Below are 22083 nucleotides of genomic sequence, written 5' to 3'. Positions count from 1 at the left end.
ACTGGTCCTGTGTTATGGAGTGCAGTGGGCGGTGAGAGGGAGCAGACGCCACTGTGAGACCGCCAGAGCTCCGTCTCAGGGGCAGGCAGCGTCCCAGCCCTGAGGGACAGCGGTGTGAGTCAGGTCAACAACACTGGAAGTTTGAGGTTAGGCCGGGTCTCCCTGAAGCCAACTTCTTTGGGAGTTTTGGCAGACGTAGGAGGGTTCCGTCCCTCTCATGCCTGCGACAATGGAGCGTGCTGGAGGTTCTGTCCCAAACCAACCAGGTGAGCGCTTTATCAGAGGTTTCGGAATGTGACTCTGGGAAGTTTGATAGAAATTGTGATCAAAAAGGTAATTTAGGATATCTTGTCAGAAGTCCACATATAAGTACTGATTGTTTGCTTTTTGGAAGTCAATACTTGTTTATTTTTATCCCGACACAATGTTGCTTTGACTGTGCTGTATAATGTCAGTAGTAGAGGGAAGTTTAGCATGTGATAGCTGTTCACATCTAATAGAGCTTTGCTCGCTTGAGAGTGTTCCATTGTAATCTGGCCATTTCATTCTCTCATTTTTCTTACCAGTTGACTGGTCTGAATCCCCTTCCCTCTCTTGCTTTCCCTCTCTCCCTCTCTCCTCTCTGTGTCCTGCCTGTCTGTATTTTTCTCTCCTGCTCACTGCCGTCTCACCTTCAGTCTTGTACACAGGTGCACTAGGCAGCTTACTGATCGGCCGCTGTGAGGGCTTAAGTAGTTATAAATAGCTCACATTATCATTTATTACCATAGAGACTTGGGCACTTCACTCATTAGCAGGTGTTACCTGATCATATCTGACCAGACAGGACAAAACAAACGTTTAACCCCCTGCCCAAGCACTGTCCCTTTCTTTATTCAGTCACTCATGATTGCATACCTGCGCATGCTGCTTCAGCAGAACACATGTGTGCAGATATGTGTGCTTAATGCATGATTGACATTACTAATTACTCTAAGACTTATTCAAGGGCTTGGTCGAGCTGCACTTAGTTCTGATTTCTTGTCATTAAGTCAATAAATGAAAGGTTAAATAAACAGATAAGCCAGCTGAAATAGTGCCTATAATGCCTCAGTATGCAGCAAAAGTGCATAGGCAATATGTAGCTGCAGAAATCAGAAGCACTTCTCTGCTATTACCCTTGGCCATTAGACAGCTAATAATCTGTTCTGGCTTGAGTGCTTGAGAGCCAAGGTATGTAATGGTATGAAATTGTCTGTGTTACTATTGAATGTGTGTTTGTTAGTTGGGTAAAATAACAAGCTGTGAATGCTGTGTGTGTTTAGTGACGGGAGCTGAGACGCCCAGAGAGAACAGCCCTTTTATCAACAGCATTGATCCTGACAGACACAGCTACTACGATGGCAAGAACATGGCCCTATTTGAGGTGTGTTGGCCTATTTGGTTAAATAAGTAAAATGAGTGATTAAAAATCCAGTCAATAATTTAACCTTTGTCTAAACAGTGCTTTTCATATTGATTTTAATACTGCCATGGTGTCATGCAAAGCAAAGTGGAATACATGTTGTTTGCCTTGAGGTCCATTCCTGAATTGCGTTTCAACAAAATCCATACGCTCTCTTTCCAACATGACAGGAGGAGATGGACAGTGCCCCAATGGTGTCCTCCCTCCTCAACAAACTGGCCAACTACACCAACCTCACCCAGGGGGTGGTTGAGCATGAGGAAGACGAGACCGAGGATGGAGTCAAAAAGGTCACCGTTAAGGTGAGTTAGGGCCACGTTTTCCCAAAATCCCGTGTGATGTATGGATGAACAATGAGCATCTGTGGAGGAAGAAGCTATAGTAGGGGGACCTTCCTATTTAATCTTTATATTCTGAGGCAGATTATCCGCTGTACTTTGTTGTGACTAATCTGCTCAGAGGGATGTGTGAAATGTAAACAATTGAGAAATGATAAATCATTCCACGGTTTAGTTGGTGACAAAGAAGCTTGGTTTTAATTTAGTCAATTGCAGTGCTTAAGCTAGAGGCTGAATGCTGTCACAGTGTTACCCCTGGGGTGAAGAAAGCATACCTTTCATTAGACTAAAAAGGACCAGATTGTAGCTTTTAACAGGTTATCTGCTTGGAGTGAGATTGCATTGCACTCAATGTGACTTCACCATCTGAATGAACAGTTTCCACAAGCTTGCTTTGGGGTACCTCAAATGACTAGGAGTTTCTGTCATGCAGACATATAAACCTGAATTGAAAAAGCCTCCATATGTCAGTCAATAGGGGACATTGGTAGTGAATGTTTCATTAGTCAGATATCTGTCAGATATTACTCAGAAACTCATGGGAAGCTGTGCCAGCCATCCTGAAAACTAGAATGACAGGATCTACTGTTACTGGAGAAAATAAGTTCCATATAGGTGATCATAGTGGGAATAGGGAGGCAACTGTGTTTTAAGAATGTTGGTATATGCAGTATGTTACTAGTGGTTTTAAGTATCTTCAGTGATTTCAATACTATCTATGAAGAGAATTCAACAATGGATACACATCAAAATCCACATCACCTCGGGTGCTTTCTGACTTTCACAGATTGAGAAACGGTCATGCTGCTTTTGTTATCCAAACCCTTCTGTCACCAGTCCGAAGCTTGGGCATGCTATGAAGGCTATGGATGTTAAAGTGCTAAAACCATAGCTAATGGGGTCAATGGTCATTTAGGAAGTGTTTGTGTGTGTGTGTGTGTGTGTGTGTGTGTGTGTGTGTGTGTGTGTGTGTGTCTGTGTGTGTCTGTGTGTGTGTGTGTGTGTGTGTGTGTGTGTGTGTGTGTGTGTGTCTGCCAAGGGTCCTCAATTTTAATCCAATGCTATTGGGAAGAGCATCTGATTTCCACTTGTGGTCTCATGATATCTCGAACCTGCTTTTTAGATATGATATTCCCGCAATGTGCCCAGAAGTTAATTTTTGCCTGACAAATGTAACATCTATGATGCATACTGTGTTGACTCATGTCTGCCATGTACTCTTCTACTCCACTGTAACACAAGGCAGTAGTGAGACTCCTGTGGCTCAGCTAATGAAAAATAGTTTTTCTGCTGCACATGTGATCAAAGTTGTGCTAAGAGGAAGGTACAGTTGAATTTGTGCTAGAGTCTCATGAGGAGGTCGGCATAGACTCCATTTTTTAACACAGACAAAAGTCTGTGAGGACTACAAAAATGTGATTACGAGTTGGATGATTGAATCTTCTCTGGGGCCAGTGTTTACCTTCTTACTCCTGGCTGCTCCAGTGGCTTGTAGTGTGGAAAACTACATAATAAGGGAATCTCAGTAAATGCAGTTTTATCTGATCTCCATGGACTGTTGCTGAGCAGTAGTACTGTTTTGAAGACACACAGGCAAGCAGGGTTTAAAGGCTATAGTTTGTGTCTAATTTCCTCTTCTCATCTCTTTTTCTCGTGTTTCTCTTCCCACCTCGGCCTTTTCCTGTGCCATCCCCACAGGGTCCTCAGATGGGCACCTTTATTGGTGTCTACCTGCCCTGTGTCCAGAACATTCTGGGAGTCATTCTCTTCCTGCGACTTACCTGGATAGTGGGCACAGCTGGTATCATGGGCTCCTTAGCTATTGTCTTCATGTGCTGCACTTGTGTAAGTCAAATTAAAGGCAACTTTTACCACCATTATTGTTACTACTACTAATTAATATACACTACCGGTCAAAAGTTTGGTGTCACTTAGAAATTTCCATTCCACTCCATTATAGATAGAGATCAGTTCCATTGTTTTTTCAGATTACATTATGTGTTTACATAATTGCAAAAGGGTTCTCCAATGTTTTCTCAGTTAGCTTTTTAAAATGATATCAGATTAGTAAACAGAATGTGCCTTTGGAACATTAGATGATTGGTTGCTGATAATAGGCAATGTACTGTAGATATTGCATCAAAGATCAGCCATTTCTTTCTACAACAGTCGAGAGCCTTTTTGCCCTGATTAAAAAGCTGCTTTCAGCTTGTATTCTGTCTATAATGGAGTGGAATGGAAATGTTAGTTAGTGTAACTAACTACATCTAAATCTGCTAATTCATCGCCAGATTATTTACTGTGAGTGTACCATAGTGCTTACAAAAACTAAAAACATGTTTTTATTACTTCTCCTCAGACCATGCTAACTGCAATATCCATGAGTGCCATTGCAACTAATGGTGTAGTGCCTGGTATGCTTTCACCTTTTTCATTATAGCAGCTAAGTTTTATTGAAAGCTCATACAGTATGACAGGATTCCTGTTTAATTCCTCACATGCTTGTATTGCAGCTGGGGGTTCCTACTACATGATCTCCAGATCTCTGGGTCCTGAGTTTGGGGGAGCTGTAGGCTTGTGTTTCTACTTGGGCACCACGTTTGCTGGCTCTCTGTACATCCTCGGCACCATCGAGATCCTCTTGGTAAGAGAAAAACCTGTTGTTTCAATGTCTCTATGTAGATGATTTCATTATACACCTACGTGTGTGTCTGAGATTTCAGAGTCGGATAACATAGTGTCAGGAAATACAGATGGGAGTCTTGCTTGATTATTTTCCATTCTTTCGTTATACATTTGGACTAATTTTGGCATTTCTTCTCATTTTGACGGCTTCTCTTGTCAGACCTACATTGTGCCGAACGCGGCGCTGTTTGTGTCGGAGAAGCCTGAGGGGCAGCAGAACGCCATGCTGAATAACATGCGTGTATATGGGACCTGTTGCCTGGTGCTCATGGCCCTGGTGGTGTTTGTGGGTGTCAAGTACGTCAACAAGCTGGCCCTGGTCTTCCTGTCCTGTGTGGTGCTCTCCATCATGGCCATCTACGCAGGTGTCATCAAGACCATCATCGAGCCCCCTGACTTTCCGTGAGTCTGGCATCCGCTCTGCACAATTTCTTCATCGAGTAGCCTACAGGTCGCCATATCACAGGGCGCAAGTGTCTATCTTTCAGCAGTGCATTTAAATAGCCACAGCGACGGCTGCGTAAGCGACTACTTATATGCAGTACAGTACCTCATGTCTCACTGCAGTTTGTTAATAAATATGTCTTTGTCCCTCTGTAGAATCTGTCTGCTGGGAAACCGATCTTTACAGAATTGTGACTTTGACTTGTGTCAGAAGCTGGAGGTGGTCAACAACGTGACGAAAACCACACAGCTGTGGGGGCTTTTCTGCGACAACACCACTGTGGACGCCACCTGCGACGACTATTTCAACCTGAACAACGTGACTGAGATCCAAGGCATCCCAGGGCTCCTGAGTGGGGTCATTTCAGGTATTTCAGCATGCGCTCTTCATCATGACTCCATATATAGGTGTACTGAGTTATAGCAAGGCATTAGCAGAGAGGCATTCTGATGTTTGTTATGTTTGAGGTCCATTTACAATTGACTCTCCAAGGGGATGTAAGGATTTATTTCCATTGTATCCTCAATCCACCTTGTATGTCACATGTAGTTAATCATTTATTGTATGAGAAAACACTCTCTAAGCCTAGGAAAGTTATAGATTCTTTAAGACGCCAAATCATTGTTTTTCCACAGACAACATGTGGGGGGACTATGGTCCCAATGGAATGCTAGTGGAGAAGAAGAACCAGCCGTCCATTCCAGCAGACGACAAATTTGAGGACAAATACGAGGGCCCCCCGAGGCCCTATGTGTTCAATGACATCGCCACCTGCTTCACACTGCTGGTGGGCATCTACTTCCCTTCAGTTACAGGTGAGTGGTACACGTGGTGTGGTTACCAGACAAATCTGTTTGATGAATGAGATGAATAGAAAGCGACATGACTCTCTATCAATGGAGTAACACCCATGGCAGGCTTCGGAGGGCAAAATAAGAAAGAGACCGCCCCCCCCGATAATACTATATTATGGAGGGGCACATTTTCTAGCAGTGCCTCTGCTGGATAGGGTTATTAAATGTGTGATCTGTGTTGCAGGAATCATGGCAGGGTCTAATAGGTCTGGAGATCTCCGAGATGCTCAGAGGTCCATTCCTATTGGCACTATCGTGGCCATAGCCACTACATCATTCATCTGTATCCTTTCAGAGGACTCTCTCTCTCTGTTTCTCTCTCTCTCTCTCTCGCTCAGTGTGTGTGTGTGTTTGTTCATCCATAATGCATTGAACTATTTTTTCATAACCCAACTTTAGACATTTCCTGTGTTGTGCTATTTGGAGCCTGTATTGAAGGCGTGGTTCTCAGAGACAAGTATGTTTTTTTCTCTTTTTTTCCTGTTAATCAATGAATACCCAATGTATTTATAAATAATATAATGTTATCCTACCTGCACTCTGCACTTCTATACCTGTGAGACAGTAAGGTTTCTTCATTATCCCATAATGGCTGCACATAAGAGACAGACATAAAACACTGCAATTCAGATCCTTTCCTTGATAATATCCATGGGGATCATAACTTGGGCATCAGTTTGCATGACTCTGCTGACACAGACAGATTTATATCAGTTACAGTTCCACTGCAATCTCACCATCCCCTATGTAAACAGTTTGTATGAGTGATAGAGAGCACAGAACCAGCTTTAAATTCTGCTCACTCTGTCTCTCGGGGTGTTTCACTGGGTAGTTACAACACTAGACTGTTGAACTTGCTATCCCTCTGATTCCACCCAAAAGTCACCACCGCCAATACTGAATCGAGCTCTTCTAACATGCCTCAAAACAATTTGTTACTTTGATATTGTGCTTGCCACGCCACAGTCTTGAGACCAATGTTCATAAATGCCCAACATTATGAGGAAATTAAGTTAACATTGGTTGGCAAAAATTGCACAGTAACTGCTTTTTGCAGCCAACAAACAGAAATTAGGCTACTGTATGTCGGCCCATAACTGATCATATTTGGTCAAATTTACTTTGCCATGTTTTTCTTCCTGTGGCTTAACGTTTGGCATGACAGTGTTTTCTTCAGACTTCATTGTCATTTGTCAAAGTCATTTGTTGACACATAATCAAAACAGAGGCTCAAAAGCACAAGTCTCCACACATGTCCGCTTTGACTAGTGTAACATGGTTATTTTTGTCTTTCATGCTTGGCTGGTTTAGTTATATGGCTCCAAAACCCTATCCATATCTCACAGTTTTTTATGCTGCTTTTTAAAACCTCTCCTCACTCCTCACCTTCTCCTCACTGTTACACTTATCTTTCTGTCTGTGTTTTGCTTCTGTTGTGCTGTTTGAACTAGTCATGTTGTTATGTCATTGACTGTTTGCCTAGTAGTTGAATATTTCTTTAAAGCAAACACTGTTTTGTGAAAGGCTATGAGAATATGAATATATGTATTTTGGTTGTGAAATCTGAAGAATGCATGCAAATACTGTATGTGTCAAACTTTTATCTTGCCTATGTTTTCATCATGTGATTGTTTACTCTTCAACAGGTTCGGAGACTCTGTAAAAAGGAACCTTGTGATTGGCACACTGTCCTGGCCATCTCCATGGGTGATTGTGATTGGCTCCTTCTTCTCCTGCTGTGGGGCGGGACTTCAAAGTCTCACTGGTGCACCACGTCTGCTGCAGGCCATTGCACGAGACGGCATTGTGCCCTTCCTGCAGGTGTGTGGGCATACACAGGAATATTCAGCTACAAGCCTACACACACACACACACACACACACACACACACACACACACACACACACACACACACACACACACACACACACACATGGTATGGTGCCCAACACAGTGTGCATACTTTGTGCAGACATCATCATTTGTCAGATTTGTCCGGAAATATTGCATTCAATTCACATTCGATAAGAATGGCCTTAGAATGATGGGTAACACTTTACTTGACAGTATCGACATAAGATTGACATGACACTGTCATGAAATCATGACACTGTCATGACACATTAATCCTAACCCTAACCCTAATCCTAATCCTAACCTAACCTCTAATCCTAATCCTAACCCTAACACTAAATCCAACCCTAACACCTAACCCTAACCCTAACCCTAATCCTAACCCTAACTTGTTATGTTATGACAAAAACCGAATGAAATTTAATGACAGAATCGTTATGTCATAAACGTTTATGACTTGTTTATGACACGTTCATGACAGTGTCATGTCACTCTTATGTCGATGCTGTCAAGTAAAGTGTAACGGAATGATGACAGTTTAATGATGCGCTGTTCCTCTGACTGAGATTGAATGTGATACTGTACAGGTGTTTGGTCATGGGAAGTCCAATGGGGAGCCCACCTGGGCTCTGCTGCTGACCGCGGGCATCTGTGAGATTGGGATTCTGATTGCCTCCCTGGACTTGGTTGCTCCTATCCTTTCAATGTGAATTCACCTCTACATGCACCCACACACACACACACATACAAACAGAGATAAAGATAGAGAGAGAGAGAGAGAGAGAGAGAGAGAGAGAGAGAAAGTAAGAGAGAGAGAGATTTCCTTGTATTTAACCTTGTAACAGGGACATGTATTTTCCAGTCAGTAATTTCTATTGTACTTCCCTTTAAATTACCTTTCCTTTCCTTTTCTGCTTATTGTCCTATTGTGGTATATTTTGTTGGTCTTATCATCTGTCTTATCCTGGTCATCTGCTGGCAGGTTCTTCTTGATGTGTTACTTGTTTGTCAACTTGGCCTGTGCTGTCCAGACCTTACTGCGCACCCCAAACTGGAGGCCAAGGTTTAAGTTCTATCACTGGTGAGTCATGGCCACTGTCACGCCCTATTAAAGTTTCACATTTAAATTAACATAAAGAATTGTGCTGTCTCTCAGTCAAACAACTTAATATCAAATCCATCACTGGATTTCAGAAGATGTCTAGTAGTAATTATACATTCCCTTTTAAATGTGTTCATTCCAAAGATTTAATTATTAACAACTTGGTGGCAGCCTTATCTGCAAAAATGTCATCCTCGTCTTTATTATGGTTAAAGGCTCTGTTTATGTTCTCACAGGACTCTGTCATTCTTGGGAATGAGCCTTTGCTTCTCCCTCATGTTCATCTCTTCCTGGTACTACGCCTTGGTAGCGATGTTGATAGCTGGATGTATCTATAAGTATATAGAATACAGAGGGTAAGATGGTTTCCTCCATTCACATTCACATGTTTTTGTTTCAGTTGTAATATTTCTGCTGAATCAGAGTAGATTGATATCAGGCAGTAGATATGCAGTATAAAAACATGTTTGTTGCTGTGATAGCATCAAGATAACACCATCGGTGACAGAACTGTACTGTACAATCCATTTCTGTATATTATTTACATGTATCTTGTGTTTGCTTATGCCATGAGTTTGCTTATGCCATGTGCTTCCTGTATTCTATTCTCAGGGCAGAGAAAGAGTGGGGTGATGGGATTCGCGGGCTGTCACTCAATGCAGTCTACTATGCTCTCGTCAAACTGGAGGAGGCCCCGCCCCACACCAAAAACTGGAGGTAATCTGGAACATGGCTAAACGGATAGACAAACATGCAGTATAAAGATATGATGTTTCCACCACACTTTCAAACTGATGTTCACTTACACATAGAGGAAGCAATACTGCTGTGGCTCGAAAAAAGCAAAAGCTTTGTATTTTGTATCAAAATACTTTATAGGTGTATTTTTGTAGTTTAAAAATACTGCCAAATATTTTTGGTAAAACCAATAGCCTACTTTTGGTGATTAAGCATCTGACTGGTGCTTACTTAGTAATTTGCCCAGACTTGTTGTGATCATAATATTTAGATTAAGAAAGATGATCCAGTGCAAGATGGACAAGGTTGCTCACGCACACATTACGCTCCCTCTCATACCAACCTCAACTTTCTTGAGAACTTTAATCATCCAATGAAACACATTGATTCCCCTGCAGCATTGCACAATCTGGGCATGTGACGTTTTGAGTACATCTCTGATACAGTATTTAGGCTATGAGATGTAACAGGCAGGTTAGCAGAGTTGACTTGTGGATTGTTTGCAGGTTATGACATGTCTCATAGGCAGAGAAAAGCTGTTGTTCTTAATCACAATTATCCTAAACATACAGCCAAACAAGGCAAGAAATAGTTAACCGAGAACAATATCAACATGTTAGAGTGGCAAAGCCAGTCCAGACCTCAATTTGTCAAAAAAGTGAGCACAAGGCCAGAGTGATGGCAAATAATCATTCCTGACTCAAAACCCAGATTGCTGTTAAAAAGGTGCAATCTAGAATCATTGTGGAGTCATGAAGAGGCTTGGTAGGTATTATATGAACCATTTAGATAGCTGTGAATGCAAATAAATATGTTTCTATTGATTATTTAAAAAGGGTATGAATAATTTTCGACATGGCATTTTTCATAAAATTTAAAAAAAAAAGATGAAAACGCTTCTTTTTTGATTCCATGTGTCTCCAACATTGTCTTGCAACTTTTTGGCATGTGACAGTGTCATTTTCAGTCAGAACAAACATATTGGTCAAGAGAAAATCAACATTAAATCAATATTTTATGAATAATTTGGTTCTTCTTATTTGTTCTACCGTTACACTCAACACCAACTCATCTACATCCAAGCTGGGTTTAGGGCTGCACACTGCACAGATGCACAACTGAAAACAAAACTTTTCATCTCTTTCTCACTTTTCTGACCTATGCTTAACCCCCCCCCCCCCCCCCCCCCCCAAAGGCCACAGATACTGGTACTGCTGAAGCTGGACACCGACCTGGCGGTCAAGCACCCTCGCCTCCTCTCCCTCACCACCCAGCTGAAGGCAGGAAAGGGCCTGACCATAGTCAGCTCAGTGCTGGAGGGCACCTACATGACCCGACGCGCTGACGCCAAGCAATCTGAACAGGTGAGGCTCCCGTTACACGGACACAGACAGAGACAGGGAGTGTGAGTGTCACTTTTGTTGAAGGACAGTGTTCAGATGACACTGTGATAAGATGACACTGTGATAAGGTGATGACCCACACTTACACTTCAGTTAGATTTCATAGCTGCTCTGCTGAATTAAGGTGTACCCCCTCGTCAACAACCTTTGGTCCACTCACACACAGCTGGTCATCAGTTTGGCATATTAATCTGCTTCCTGGTTCTCAACATTTCACTTTCCGCATCAAGTTTAATTGGTTTATCTGCCTCGCGGCACAGATCAATGTCTCATGCCTTGCGATAATTAAAGCACCCAGAGGTCAAATGCCAGGCAAGGACATTCACACACACACACACACACACACACACACGCACACACACACACACACACACACACACACTGACCGTGCCTTCCAGTGCTGTTATGGTGACACAACATTTCTTCTGTCAGCATTCCCATGATGTCATGTAATGACACTGAAAATGACTTACAAGCTTTTTTGTAAATAGGATGGCTGTAGTTCATTTTTGTCTTGAGTCATTTCCAGTTTTTAGGGTAACCATAATCTATTTATCATTTTGTTGTGTGGCCTCTTATTTATGTAACCTTACCTTACCTATGTCAAAACATGTGCCAGTCAAGTGGCATGTTAAGAAATGAGAATAAACTGGTCCGTCGGGGTAATTATGCTGATTCCACAGCCGATGATTATGTGGAATGGTTTAAATTGGACTATAGTCCCTGTTTCCCCAAGTCAGCAGACACGCTCAACCCTCTGTTGTGGAATAAGATTATGAGATTATTGAAGACAACATGCTATGTTACGTGTGCGCTTCTCTGCTTAATACTTCCATTCATTCCCCTTCCTCGACCCATGGTCTGTTCTTTTGGCAGAATGTGAGGGCTTCAATGTCATCTGAGAGGACCAAAGGCTTTAGCCATGTGGTAGTCTCATCTAACCTGCGGGACGGCTTCTCCCACCTCATCCAGTCCGCCGGGCTGGGAGGCATGAAGCACAACACAGTGCTTATGGCCTGGCCCGTCAACTGGAAGCAGGCAGAGAATTCCCTTTGCTGCCAAAACTTTATCGGTGAGGGACACTGCACTAAAGCTCCATGTTATTCAACAATGTTATCCCTTAATCTAGCCAGGTGCTGATATAATAACTGGTATGACTAAGGAGGCCAAATCATCACCAGCCTATTGTAAGAAGAATCTGTGTACTTAAGTGGATGCTACATCCTGACCTCGCTCTTTTGATCGCTCTCAACTCTCTCCCATAGAGACTGTGCGTGAGACCACAGCAGCACACCAGTGCCTGCTGGTGGCTAAAAATATCGACCACTTTCCTGCCAACAATGAGTGCTTGAATAGAGGCACTATTGATGTGTGGTGGATTGTCCATGACGGAGGCCTTCTCATGCTCCTGCCCTTCCTAATCCGCCAACATAAAGTATGATCAAGCACATTTCACTCATTGACTCTCATTCACTCCCTTGCTTTCTCTTTCATCTACTTTCAAAGTCCCACTAACTCACTCACTCATTGCTTCTTGCTCTCACACACTCATCAACTCCTACTTATTTAACGCTTTCACCACATTGTTTCCACTTCTCATATGAAACAGTATTTTGTTTCTGTTTCCTGGTTTGGGTTATTACACCATTTCATCTCCCTGCACCCTTTTCTCTTAACTTTTTAAAAGTTTCAGCCACTGAGTACACCCTGTTTTTTTATATTTCAGGTCTGGAGGAAATGTAAAATGCGTATCTTCACAGTCGCACATTTGGATGACAACAGCATCCAGATGAAGAAGGACTTGCAGAAGTTCATGTACCATTTACGCCTAGATGCTGAGGTGGAAGTTGTGGAGATGGTACGTCTCACGAAATTACTTGATATGAAACAACAAGTTTGGTGGGAAGACTTATCAAGACTTACTAGTTACTTACCAGCTACCTGCATAAAACTATTTAATAACTAGGACATTTCTCATGTTAACATTTATGAATTATTAACATGATTGTGTTCCATTATCTCTGTACAAATCAAGGTTTGTAACTCAAAGCTTAACCTGATTAGATATTGGGTGTATTGCCTTTCATTCTGTTTTTATACCTTTGAAGCACGAGAGTGATATCTCAGCCTTCACCTATGAGAAGACCCTGGTGATGGAACAGCGCTCTCAGATGCTGAAACAAATGCAGCTTTCAAAGACAGAGCGGGAGAGAGAGGTACTGTGACTACAAAACCTGCAAAACAATGAACCCCTTGGTGCTCGCCTGTGAGCCTAACCTTTTGTGCTTGCTCAGAAAAGCATAGGTGCATTATTTTACAAGGATTTTATAGTGGTGTGAAGTTCAGGTTCAGAGGGTGTTATCTTGTCTTTGCTCCAGGGCTGTTCTGACTGAAAGACAGTAACTCATTAACTCATTGCTTCAACTGGTTGAACTACATTGACATTTCTAGTAATATCCTTGGGTTCTTCATTCTGGTGTGGTGTTGTGTATTAGCACTTAGCACAGTAAGTAATGGTGGCCTCTCTCACCCTGCTGCCAACCCTGTGTGGGGAATGTACACCTTTTGACGGCTCTCCAGATTCAGAGCATTACAGACACTTCACGCAACTCCATCAAGAGGAAGAAGCCACCTACAGACACTACTTCCCCAAACACCTTGCAGGTTCCAGTCATCATGCTCACTATTGACAATGAGGTAGTTCTATGGTGTTCTCTGGATACCACTGCTCAGCCATGCCCAGTCTCCGTCCTCCATTTCCACTATGCCATTCATCCAACTATATCTTATCTTTTGGTTTATCCCTCCATCCATCCATCCATCCATCCATCCTTCCATCCATCCATCCATCCATCCATCCATCCACTTCAGCAGTTTTCCGCTCAGTCTCCCCCGTATGCATTGCTATGAAATTTGGACCTATCGCCATTGCTTACATGCACTCATAGTAACAGCATACGTATGTTATAGTTTTATAGACCTGATAGAGTAACAATTTCTTGGCACCATGCCTATCTAGGAACTTGGTAGGATCTTCTTCTTATAACAAGACCCAGGTTGCCATCAGGTTGCAGAATGAAAGTTTTTGAGGATGCAGAACAACAGTGTAGGAAAACAATTTATTCAAATATATATCAAATTATTGTATTGAGGAACAAACCATTTATGCTAAGTTTTTACATTGAATCCATTTGCTTAGTCAACGTGATGGCATAATGCCTGTGGATGAGAGTGTCAAACCTACTTGCATTTTAGCACTAGACACACAATTGGTTCTGAATTTGAATTGGTTTTGAAACCACACAGTTCACACAAAAAAAAGGGTAAACTTTTACTTGTAGGCCTATGCATATTCTAATATGATTAAAATATCAATTATAACATATGTATTATAAAGACATCCTGTAATAGTCTGCACGTGCATCTATTAAGTAAATACCATTGAAATTGGAGTAAATTTACCGTAATTTCTCTGCTAACCCTGCAAGGTTTAATAATTTCCCTGCTGCTAGATTTAATAATTGCCCTGCTAACCCTGCTAGGTTTAATACTTTCCCTGCTAACCCTGCTAGATTTAATAATTGATTTTGCAAAATGTCTTTAGCTATGAGGTTAATACACGGGTGTAGGCTATACATGGGAATGCATTTGTTCTCTTCATTCTTCTTTATGATTAAAGCACGATCTTGATCTGATTCATTGGGCTATGGGCCACTGCGGTTAAGACATGGGTGCGGTTAATACATGTTTTTCTTCATGTGTATAAAACACTGTCCTGCCGTTTATACCTGGTGCGGCTAATACATGGGAATTAACTGTAAAGATTGTGAACAGGTGCCTTGCTGGGCACGGTGTTGCGTTGCATCTCACTGCTTTTATGTTCTCACAGGCCCAGCTGATCCATGACCGGAACACAAAGGCCCACGCCTCCCTGAACGACAGAGCGACCACCAGCCCAGACAGGGTCCACATGACCTGGACCAAGGAGAAGCTTGTGGCAGAGAGGAACCGCAACCGTGAGGCCAGCATGGCAGTGCGTGACATATTCAACATGAAACCGTAAGTGCGCCCTCTGGTGGACACTGCATTGTGTGCTGTAACAGTATTTCCTGTTCTTCAACTGAACAATTAGAAATGCTTGAGCACTCCAAAGTTATGGCACACATAACACTGTACACTGAAGCCAATTAGCAGATCAGTAGCTATGTTTTCATTTTTTAACTAACAGTGAGTATCGTGTGTTCTTTTTTTGTTTCCTCCTCTAGAGAATGGGAGAACCTGTAAGTCAAGTTTCCCTTTGTATATATGCATGTTGAGAAGGTTTGGGGCTGTGACTGACTTTGCTACTAATATACAAATGATTTGATGCATGATTTTCAGATGAATGATATGCTACATCATTTTGCATGCTTAAGACACTTTTAATCAAAGCTGACTTAATAGAGATTAAAAATGTATTAGTGTGTGGATGACAATGTTGTGGCTAATAATGACCTGGTAACCTGATTACTCGGTAGCTAAGAATTGTAGTGATCTGTATGCTTTGTTTCTTTTTCTTTTTTACGGTTTATTTCTCTTAGTTAATTCCTGTTACGTATGTTATTTTCCAAACCCTCATATTCATAACTCAAGTTAACATTACTTTAGTATTGTCATTTGAAATGATAACAAGATTCAGCAGAGATATCAATTCTGTATGCAATGTTTGACAACAGAGATGACTGCAGCTGGCAAAGAGTTTAAAGAGTTTAAGGAACTCTTTAAAGAGTTCCTTAAAAATCTGCTGCCATTACGCACTTTGACAGGCTGCTGGAGTCTTCCTGTTTAGCCCCCCAATTCATGTCGGCACCCGCTCTTTCACAGAGCGTCTGTATTCACCCACGCCAGAGTAATGTGAAATATTTAACCAACACTTCTCTTGCTGTGGGCACCAACACTGTGTCTCTTAGGAACCAGTCCAATGTCCGCAGAATGCACACAGCAGTCAAACTGAATGAGGTTGTGGTCAGCAAATCTCAAGGGTCTCAACTGGTGCTGCTCAACATGCCGGGACCACCAAAGAACAGGGGCGGTGATGAGAACTGTATCCTTTCATTACAGTGGATGAAACCCATTCCATAAATGAGTCTCCCGTATAACAGGAATATGCAAAAAGGATGGGGTTATCAAATCTAGTGGAGGGATAACATTCCTTCTGAAGTCCACAAGATGGCACAAAACCTTGTGTGGCAGTGGAAATAGTTGACAGAATGGAAGGCAGTCATACTGTAAACCTGAACAGTCAAACTAACTCTAGAATATTTGAGAAAACGAATTACCTTAAAAATGTGTATGTATTTACTCAATCAATTTAAGACAAATATTTGATTTGATTTCTTGTAACTCAAATATTTAGATTTAAGGTGACTTAAGGACTTCTCCACAGCGGTTACCCTGACCAATGACCATACTCCAATTCACCAACATTTCACTGCATCAAACAGCACGTGTTCACTATAAAGACACAGCCCCAGTCCAGCATTGCATTGGTATTTTAGTGCAGCCAACTGTCAAATGCACACCCTGCAGATCATGGGTACTTTAGGTAACACTTGAAACAGTTGAGTTGCTCTTTCAACTACATATTTTTCAGTCAGGAAAAGAATGTATGAGTTAGTTTCAGGTTTCCATGACCTAAGTTGTGTTAAATCATTATTTTGAGTTAATTTGACTTTTTGGGCTTACAGTGCAGAGTCTAGGAAAAATTGCCATGCCATGAGGCCTAAAAGTACGGAGCCCCTAAGGGGACATGAGCAAAAAAAAATCTAAAGTTTAGTTTTTATGTGCGCACATGAAAGTTTCATGTGAAAAGGTTTTGCGTGAGTTTTTCATGTGTTTCACGTGAGCACATGAAAGTTTCAGGTGAGCACATGAAAGTTTCCTGTGAGCACATGAAACTAAACTTTAGATTTTTTTTTGCTCATGTCCCCTTAGGGGCTCCGTATAAAAGAAACACCCTGTATGAATCGTAAAAATATTGCACAAATGAATTATAATGTATTGCAAAATCAAATTCTGCTGCTGTGTCATAAAATGCGGGGCTGCAATGCTCCTGCTGTGTCATAAAATGTGAAGAATCACAATAATATTGTATTGTGCGTGTCTTACATTTGTTGCCTCACTGGCAATCTACACCCCTAATCAAATCAGCAAATAGTCATACACATTCATTTATGTTCCGTTGTATCTGCAGTTTATATAATAGTCGTAGATAAACTTTTCTAACGCAGCGTTCTTTGCATGTGTGAGCTACATATCTCCAGAATGTAAACAAAAGTGCCCTCTAATACTGCAGAGGCCTGGAGGCAGCATTTCTCCAGCGTCATCATGTCACAGCCCAGTTTCCTTGACACGCCTCTCTTAGACATGGAGTTCCTGGAGGTTCTGATCGAAGGGCTGGACCGGGTGCTGCTAGTTCGAGGCGGGGGCAGAGAGGTCATCACCATCTACTCTTAGCAACAAGCAGGACACCAAGCAGGAGGGGGCGGACGGGACACCGGCTGGCAGAGGACCTTGCTTGCCCACGGTGGTCCCCGTAAGCCCCCGGGCACAGCCTCAGCCTCAGCGGAGCCAGAGGGGGAGAAAGGAAGGGGGATAGAGGAGGAGGAGGAGAGGGAGGAGGACAGTGTGACCAGCCTCCCAGCACTGAAGAACTGATGAGGGAGGGGAGCCTGTCTCCCCATATGACCCTCACACTCTGCCCAAGTGCAGCGGGGGAACTCAGGTCTCTGGTCACTCCTCCCAGTGTATGCGTCGCCCTCTGTTGGTTGGGGTTGTAGTCCAATGCATTGTTTCAGTAATGAGGAAGATGCAATATATATTAGTGTAGGAGTTTTGTATTGATAGAGTAATCCGCTAGTGTAGCACTGGTCCTTTACTGAGACTGGATTCATGTTAATGAACACAAACCTATGTGAGATGAGGTGTTTATATGCACAGTGAAGGCTCTACCTTTACAGGAGCCACAGGGGAGATTAATATCATTTATTTTCAACTATTTAGTTTTAATTTCATAATTTCCACAGTTGAGACAAAAAGTGGGAAAACAGGGTTCTGAGAACCAACACCAAGTACATTGATTTGAGACTGAAAACGACTGTGCACATCATAATTACAGTGGAATTAATCACCAAGTTGATGCTGATTATGGTCCTTTGGATTTTATTGCGGCACAATACTAAAAAATTAACCAGAACTACTCTAAACTAGAAACTATCTAGAGTCAATTTCAAGACACTGAATGAAATTTCATATGTTGTGGCCCATTTTCTTTATGGTACATTTCCTTAGTCAGAAACAAATTTGTATGCAGTTGGTTGATGTTGTGTTTTTCATATCACATGTTGTGGGACTGAAATATAACACTCAGTACTTTTGTTTGTTTGCCATGTGACATTTGTGCCCTATGTGTTTCTGTTGGTCGTTGTATTCAACTGTGGAATTGCAGTCTAAATCGTATGGTTGTGTGTGTTATTTGGAAGCAAACTTTCATTTCAGTATTTATATTCAAGTAAATTCAAATTCAAAACTTTGTATTTATAAAATTTCAATGTTATTGTGTTGCTTGTCAGGTTAGTGTAATGAGCTGTAGGTGATAATAGAAGATTTGCCAAATATAAGTCTTAATAAGTCTTAGACCAACAGCAGATCACACGCGTGCACACACACACACACACACACACACACACACACACACACACACACACACACACATACACACACACACACACACACACACACACACACACACTGTGATTCTGCCTATCCACAACGTGATGTGATTTTCATGCTGAAACCTCACTGTGTTGCATAGTATAGGGTTGGTGTACATTCCAGTAAAATCTTTTTCATTGTAATGTGATGTGACTCCATGTGTGCCAAATAATATTGGATAAAAGTAAATGTTGTATGATTGTTATCTGTCATTTGCGTATAAATGAGGGATTCTTTATAGTCTCCCTGGAGTTGGAATAATTCATTAAAACTCAAAGGTCCATTTTGGACTGGGACTGAGAGGAAATAATAGGATGCACATTTATCTGTGATTACAGTAAATAGAGATTTTACATACACTGGATGTTTGTTGTATACTGTGGTTATTAAGTTTGTGTTAAATCAAAAATGCATGTTTCTTACCACTCTAACATCTTGTGGTGTAATATTTAAAAAAATAAATGCAAACCTTCAATATGTTTATTTGTAAACTTAAAAACAATTTGCTTATTACGTCACCAAGACTTCACAGAGCTTCAGAAGCCTCTAGAATAAAAAAAAATGTGATATTTTTTCACATAACAAACAAAATCTTAAAAAGAATGTCTTGCTCTTCACATAACTGCCTAACAGACTATCAATTTTCTCATATCATATGTAGGCCTACATGCAGTATATTGGATGGGAAAACAAGGGGTTTGATTTGGAGAATATATTCTTATATAGTAGCAGAAAGATAAGACACGCTTCAGCCTTTTTGTGATGTAATTACTACAGACATAACAGTATAATAATCCACGACAGCACCATTTCCCATACCTGTTTTCACATTGAATTTCTCCAAAAATTGGGCACGACTCTCAGCCAGCAGATTAAATTTCACATGAGTGTCTATTTTCAGTTCCCCCCGCTGTTCTGGCATTTCTTATCATGTGCCTGGTAATCACTGGTTTACAACCACTCTCTGATTCTACATTTGTCCCCATGCAGGCAAGCACAGAGAGCTTCTGTTCTGTGTTGCTGGGTAGGACTGTGAACTGCTGAGGTTCCTTTTAAAAAGCTCTCAGCTCTCAGCCTTTGTTTTAGGTTCACTGTCATGAAGTCCTGCCTTGATGTCGTCTGAGAAGGTTCGGCATGAGCATTATGCTCCCAGTCATTTCCAAATTTTGCTTCCTTTTTGCTAGTTTACCCAAATCATTATCATCATGACCCAATCTCATTAGAGGAACTACAAGGGGATATTAGTCAGATTCAATATTTTCGTAAGTCTCTTGCATGTATTCGACATCACAATGGTAAAAGGCACAAGTCATCAAGCAAGAGAAAATAAGCAGTACAAATGTGAAATGGTACATGAAACATGTCCATGATTGATGTTTGTAAACACTGCTATCCCAATGCGTGCCTCTAACTAACAACAAATCCATATTAGCACATATTTATCTGGGTCATGCATTCCAATGGTGAGAGCTTTTTGATCATGAAGTTTGGGTGTGGATGATAAAGACTGAGTTCAAATCACTGAGCTGTACCAACGTCATGCTTAGTAAGGGTTTCATCATCTATTAACTAGTCAACTACTAAAGTCACTATAGTGGGTGCTGCTCAACAAGTCAAGGACAAAATGGCTATAGGCTAGTTATTCCTATCTATGGAAGTACCGCACCAAAAAGATCTGTTCCGCAGTAACATGTAAGTTGTGTACAACTGTACTATACGATAAGAACATCTTTGCCATGTATAACCATCTAAGGATGAAACACCTGCTGCACACAGCTAACTCTAGCAGTAATGTTAGCACTAACACTGGTACATAACAACTAGTTGACTAGTAGAAGACTACTATGAAAAACTATTAAAAATCAGTAGTCATGAGACTCCTACTCTGCACAGGACAACCATGGCACAATAGAGTAGTTTCAGTCATGAATGAAGGAAGTGTAAGCTACTGCTTTTTAAGCAAACAAGCTGAATATAACAGAAGCAGGGCACAGTTGTAATACAGACTGAGTCAAGGCAAATTCAAAGGATGATCACATTGGCATGAAAAGAGAGTTTTCTTACTTATGGCCTAAATCAAAGACAATTTTTGAGCACTCAACCTTCAACTTGTGAATCTCAATGAAAACTCAGTTCTTTCAATAACCATGTAGCCAAATAAGCTTGAAGTTGTTGTTTCAGGTTTCACTTTAAGGTCAAAGAAGTCTCCTCTTGGCTATACCACAGTGTTCAACTTCCCATGCCTCTTTCTCCTTCTCCTTAGTTGAAAAACACTTTCTCTTGACTACTTTACTCTTGACTACCATTACTACTGGACTCAAAGTTGCTTTTATGTGGGCTTTTGAGAAGAAGTCACAAAGCTCTTACCTGGCCATCAGTCAGGCAGAGCACTGCTCTCCCCCTGGGCCTTAGATCACCTGAGGGTGGGCAGGGAACAGCGCTTTGTGGGGCTGTCAGCTCAGACTGGCTGTGGCGCTCCGCACATTAAACAGTGTCATAATCCAGGCGCTGGCATGAAAGGGGAGAGCCTCTCTTAAGCCTGATGCCACAATCTCAAGGGACAAGTCAGTCTTTTGACAGCCTTTTCAGCTCTGTGTGTGTGTGTGTGTGTGTGTGTGTGTGTGTGTGTGTGTGTGTGTGTGTGTGTGTGTGTGTGTGTTTTGCATTCCACAAGCAGGTGCCCTGTTGCAAAACTCGATGGCTTCAACAAGAATGGTGGCACATACAACACTGGTGTGACATGTTATTTAATGTATTCTGAAAGTATAAGTATATATACTCTTTTGATCCCGTAAGGGAAATTTAGTCTCTGCCTTTATCCCAACCCATGAATTAGTGAAACAGAAACAGACACAGCACACAGTGAACACACAGTGAGGTGAAGCACACACTAACCCAGAGCAGTGAGCTGCCTGTTACAGCAGGACTCAGGGAGCAGTGAGGGGTTTGGTGCCTTGCTCAAGGGCACTTCAGCCATGGATGTGGGCATGGGAGAGCAGTGCTCAACCACTTCCCCACCCACATTTTTCCTACTGAGTCGGGGATCAAACCGGCAACCCTTCGGTTACAAGCCCAAAGCCTTAATAGTCTGAGCGAATTAGGGTTGAAGGTGGAAGTAAATACAGCAAAAGGATATTTGGTATCAATCGAACCGTAATTTCATGTAGATTAAGAATTTCAGGTGCCTACAGTGCAGATTTGTACCAGAAAAAAGATATACAGCTTTGAATGGACCATGGTATGATTATATTATCACATATAGATATTAGCTGATATCTCCCATACTGGTAAAAGGATCTTTACCAAACTTGGTGTACTTACTCACCATAAGTTCTTGATGAAATTAGTAGGTGTTTAATGTCTTGGGGTCAAAGGTCAAGGTCACGTGAGGTCATAGTTGACATGCAATGTTTGATTTATACCTCTCAAGCAGATTGAAGGATTCTCATTAAACCCAACACAGTTAAT

At 41.7% G+C, this 22083-nt stretch overlaps 1 protein-coding gene across 2 annotated transcripts in view; it reads left to right on the top strand.

Annotated features, from left to right (window-relative positions):
• Nucleotides 1–19094, top strand: part of slc12a7a (solute carrier family 12 member 7a) — a 29821-nt gene extending 10727 nt beyond the window's left edge. The window contains exons 3-27 of one of the 2 annotated variants that reach the window (XM_076293467.1): nt 1305–1405; nt 1615–1746; nt 3481–3627; nt 4142–4196; nt 4296–4426; nt 4628–4869; nt 5068–5279; nt 5548–5727; nt 5951–6049; nt 6166–6223; nt 7413–7587; nt 8208–8326; nt 8603–8701; nt 8959–9078; nt 9335–9439; nt 10656–10824; nt 11740–11935; nt 12129–12298; nt 12590–12721; nt 12972–13079; nt 13444–13560; nt 14753–14922; nt 15129–15143; nt 15813–15946; nt 17267–19094. In XM_076293467.1, the coding sequence (XP_076149582.1) occupies nt 1305–1405; nt 1615–1746; nt 3481–3627; nt 4142–4196; nt 4296–4426; nt 4628–4869; nt 5068–5279; nt 5548–5727; nt 5951–6049; nt 6166–6223; nt 7413–7587; nt 8208–8326; nt 8603–8701; nt 8959–9078; nt 9335–9439; nt 10656–10824; nt 11740–11935; nt 12129–12298; nt 12590–12721; nt 12972–13079; nt 13444–13560; nt 14753–14922; nt 15129–15143; nt 15813–15946; nt 17267–17358 (3278 nt within the window). In that variant the 3' untranslated portion in view covers nt 17359–19094. The remainder of the gene's footprint in view (nt 1–1304; nt 1406–1614; nt 1747–3480; nt 3628–4141; nt 4197–4295; nt 4427–4627; nt 4870–5067; nt 5280–5547; nt 5728–5950; nt 6050–6165; nt 6224–7412; nt 7588–8207; nt 8327–8602; nt 8702–8958; nt 9079–9334; nt 9440–10655; nt 10825–11739; nt 11936–12128; nt 12299–12589; nt 12722–12971; nt 13080–13443; nt 13561–14752; nt 14923–15128; nt 15144–15812; nt 15947–17266) is intronic. The other variant, XM_076293468.1, reaches the window with a different exon arrangement.
• The last annotated feature ends 2989 nt before the right edge of the window (nt 19095–22083 follow it).

Source organism: Alosa pseudoharengus, unplaced genomic scaffold (genome assembly GCF_046254945.1).
Source record: "Alosa pseudoharengus isolate Yale_2024_CS ecotype anadromous, Long Island Sound unplaced genomic scaffold, YU_APseudo_1.1 YU_APseudo_1.1_scf_2, whole genome shotgun sequence".
Taxonomy (NCBI): Eukaryota; Metazoa; Chordata; class Actinopteri; order Clupeiformes; family Clupeidae; genus Alosa; species Alosa pseudoharengus.
This window is presented reverse-complemented; position numbering and strand designations above follow the sequence as displayed.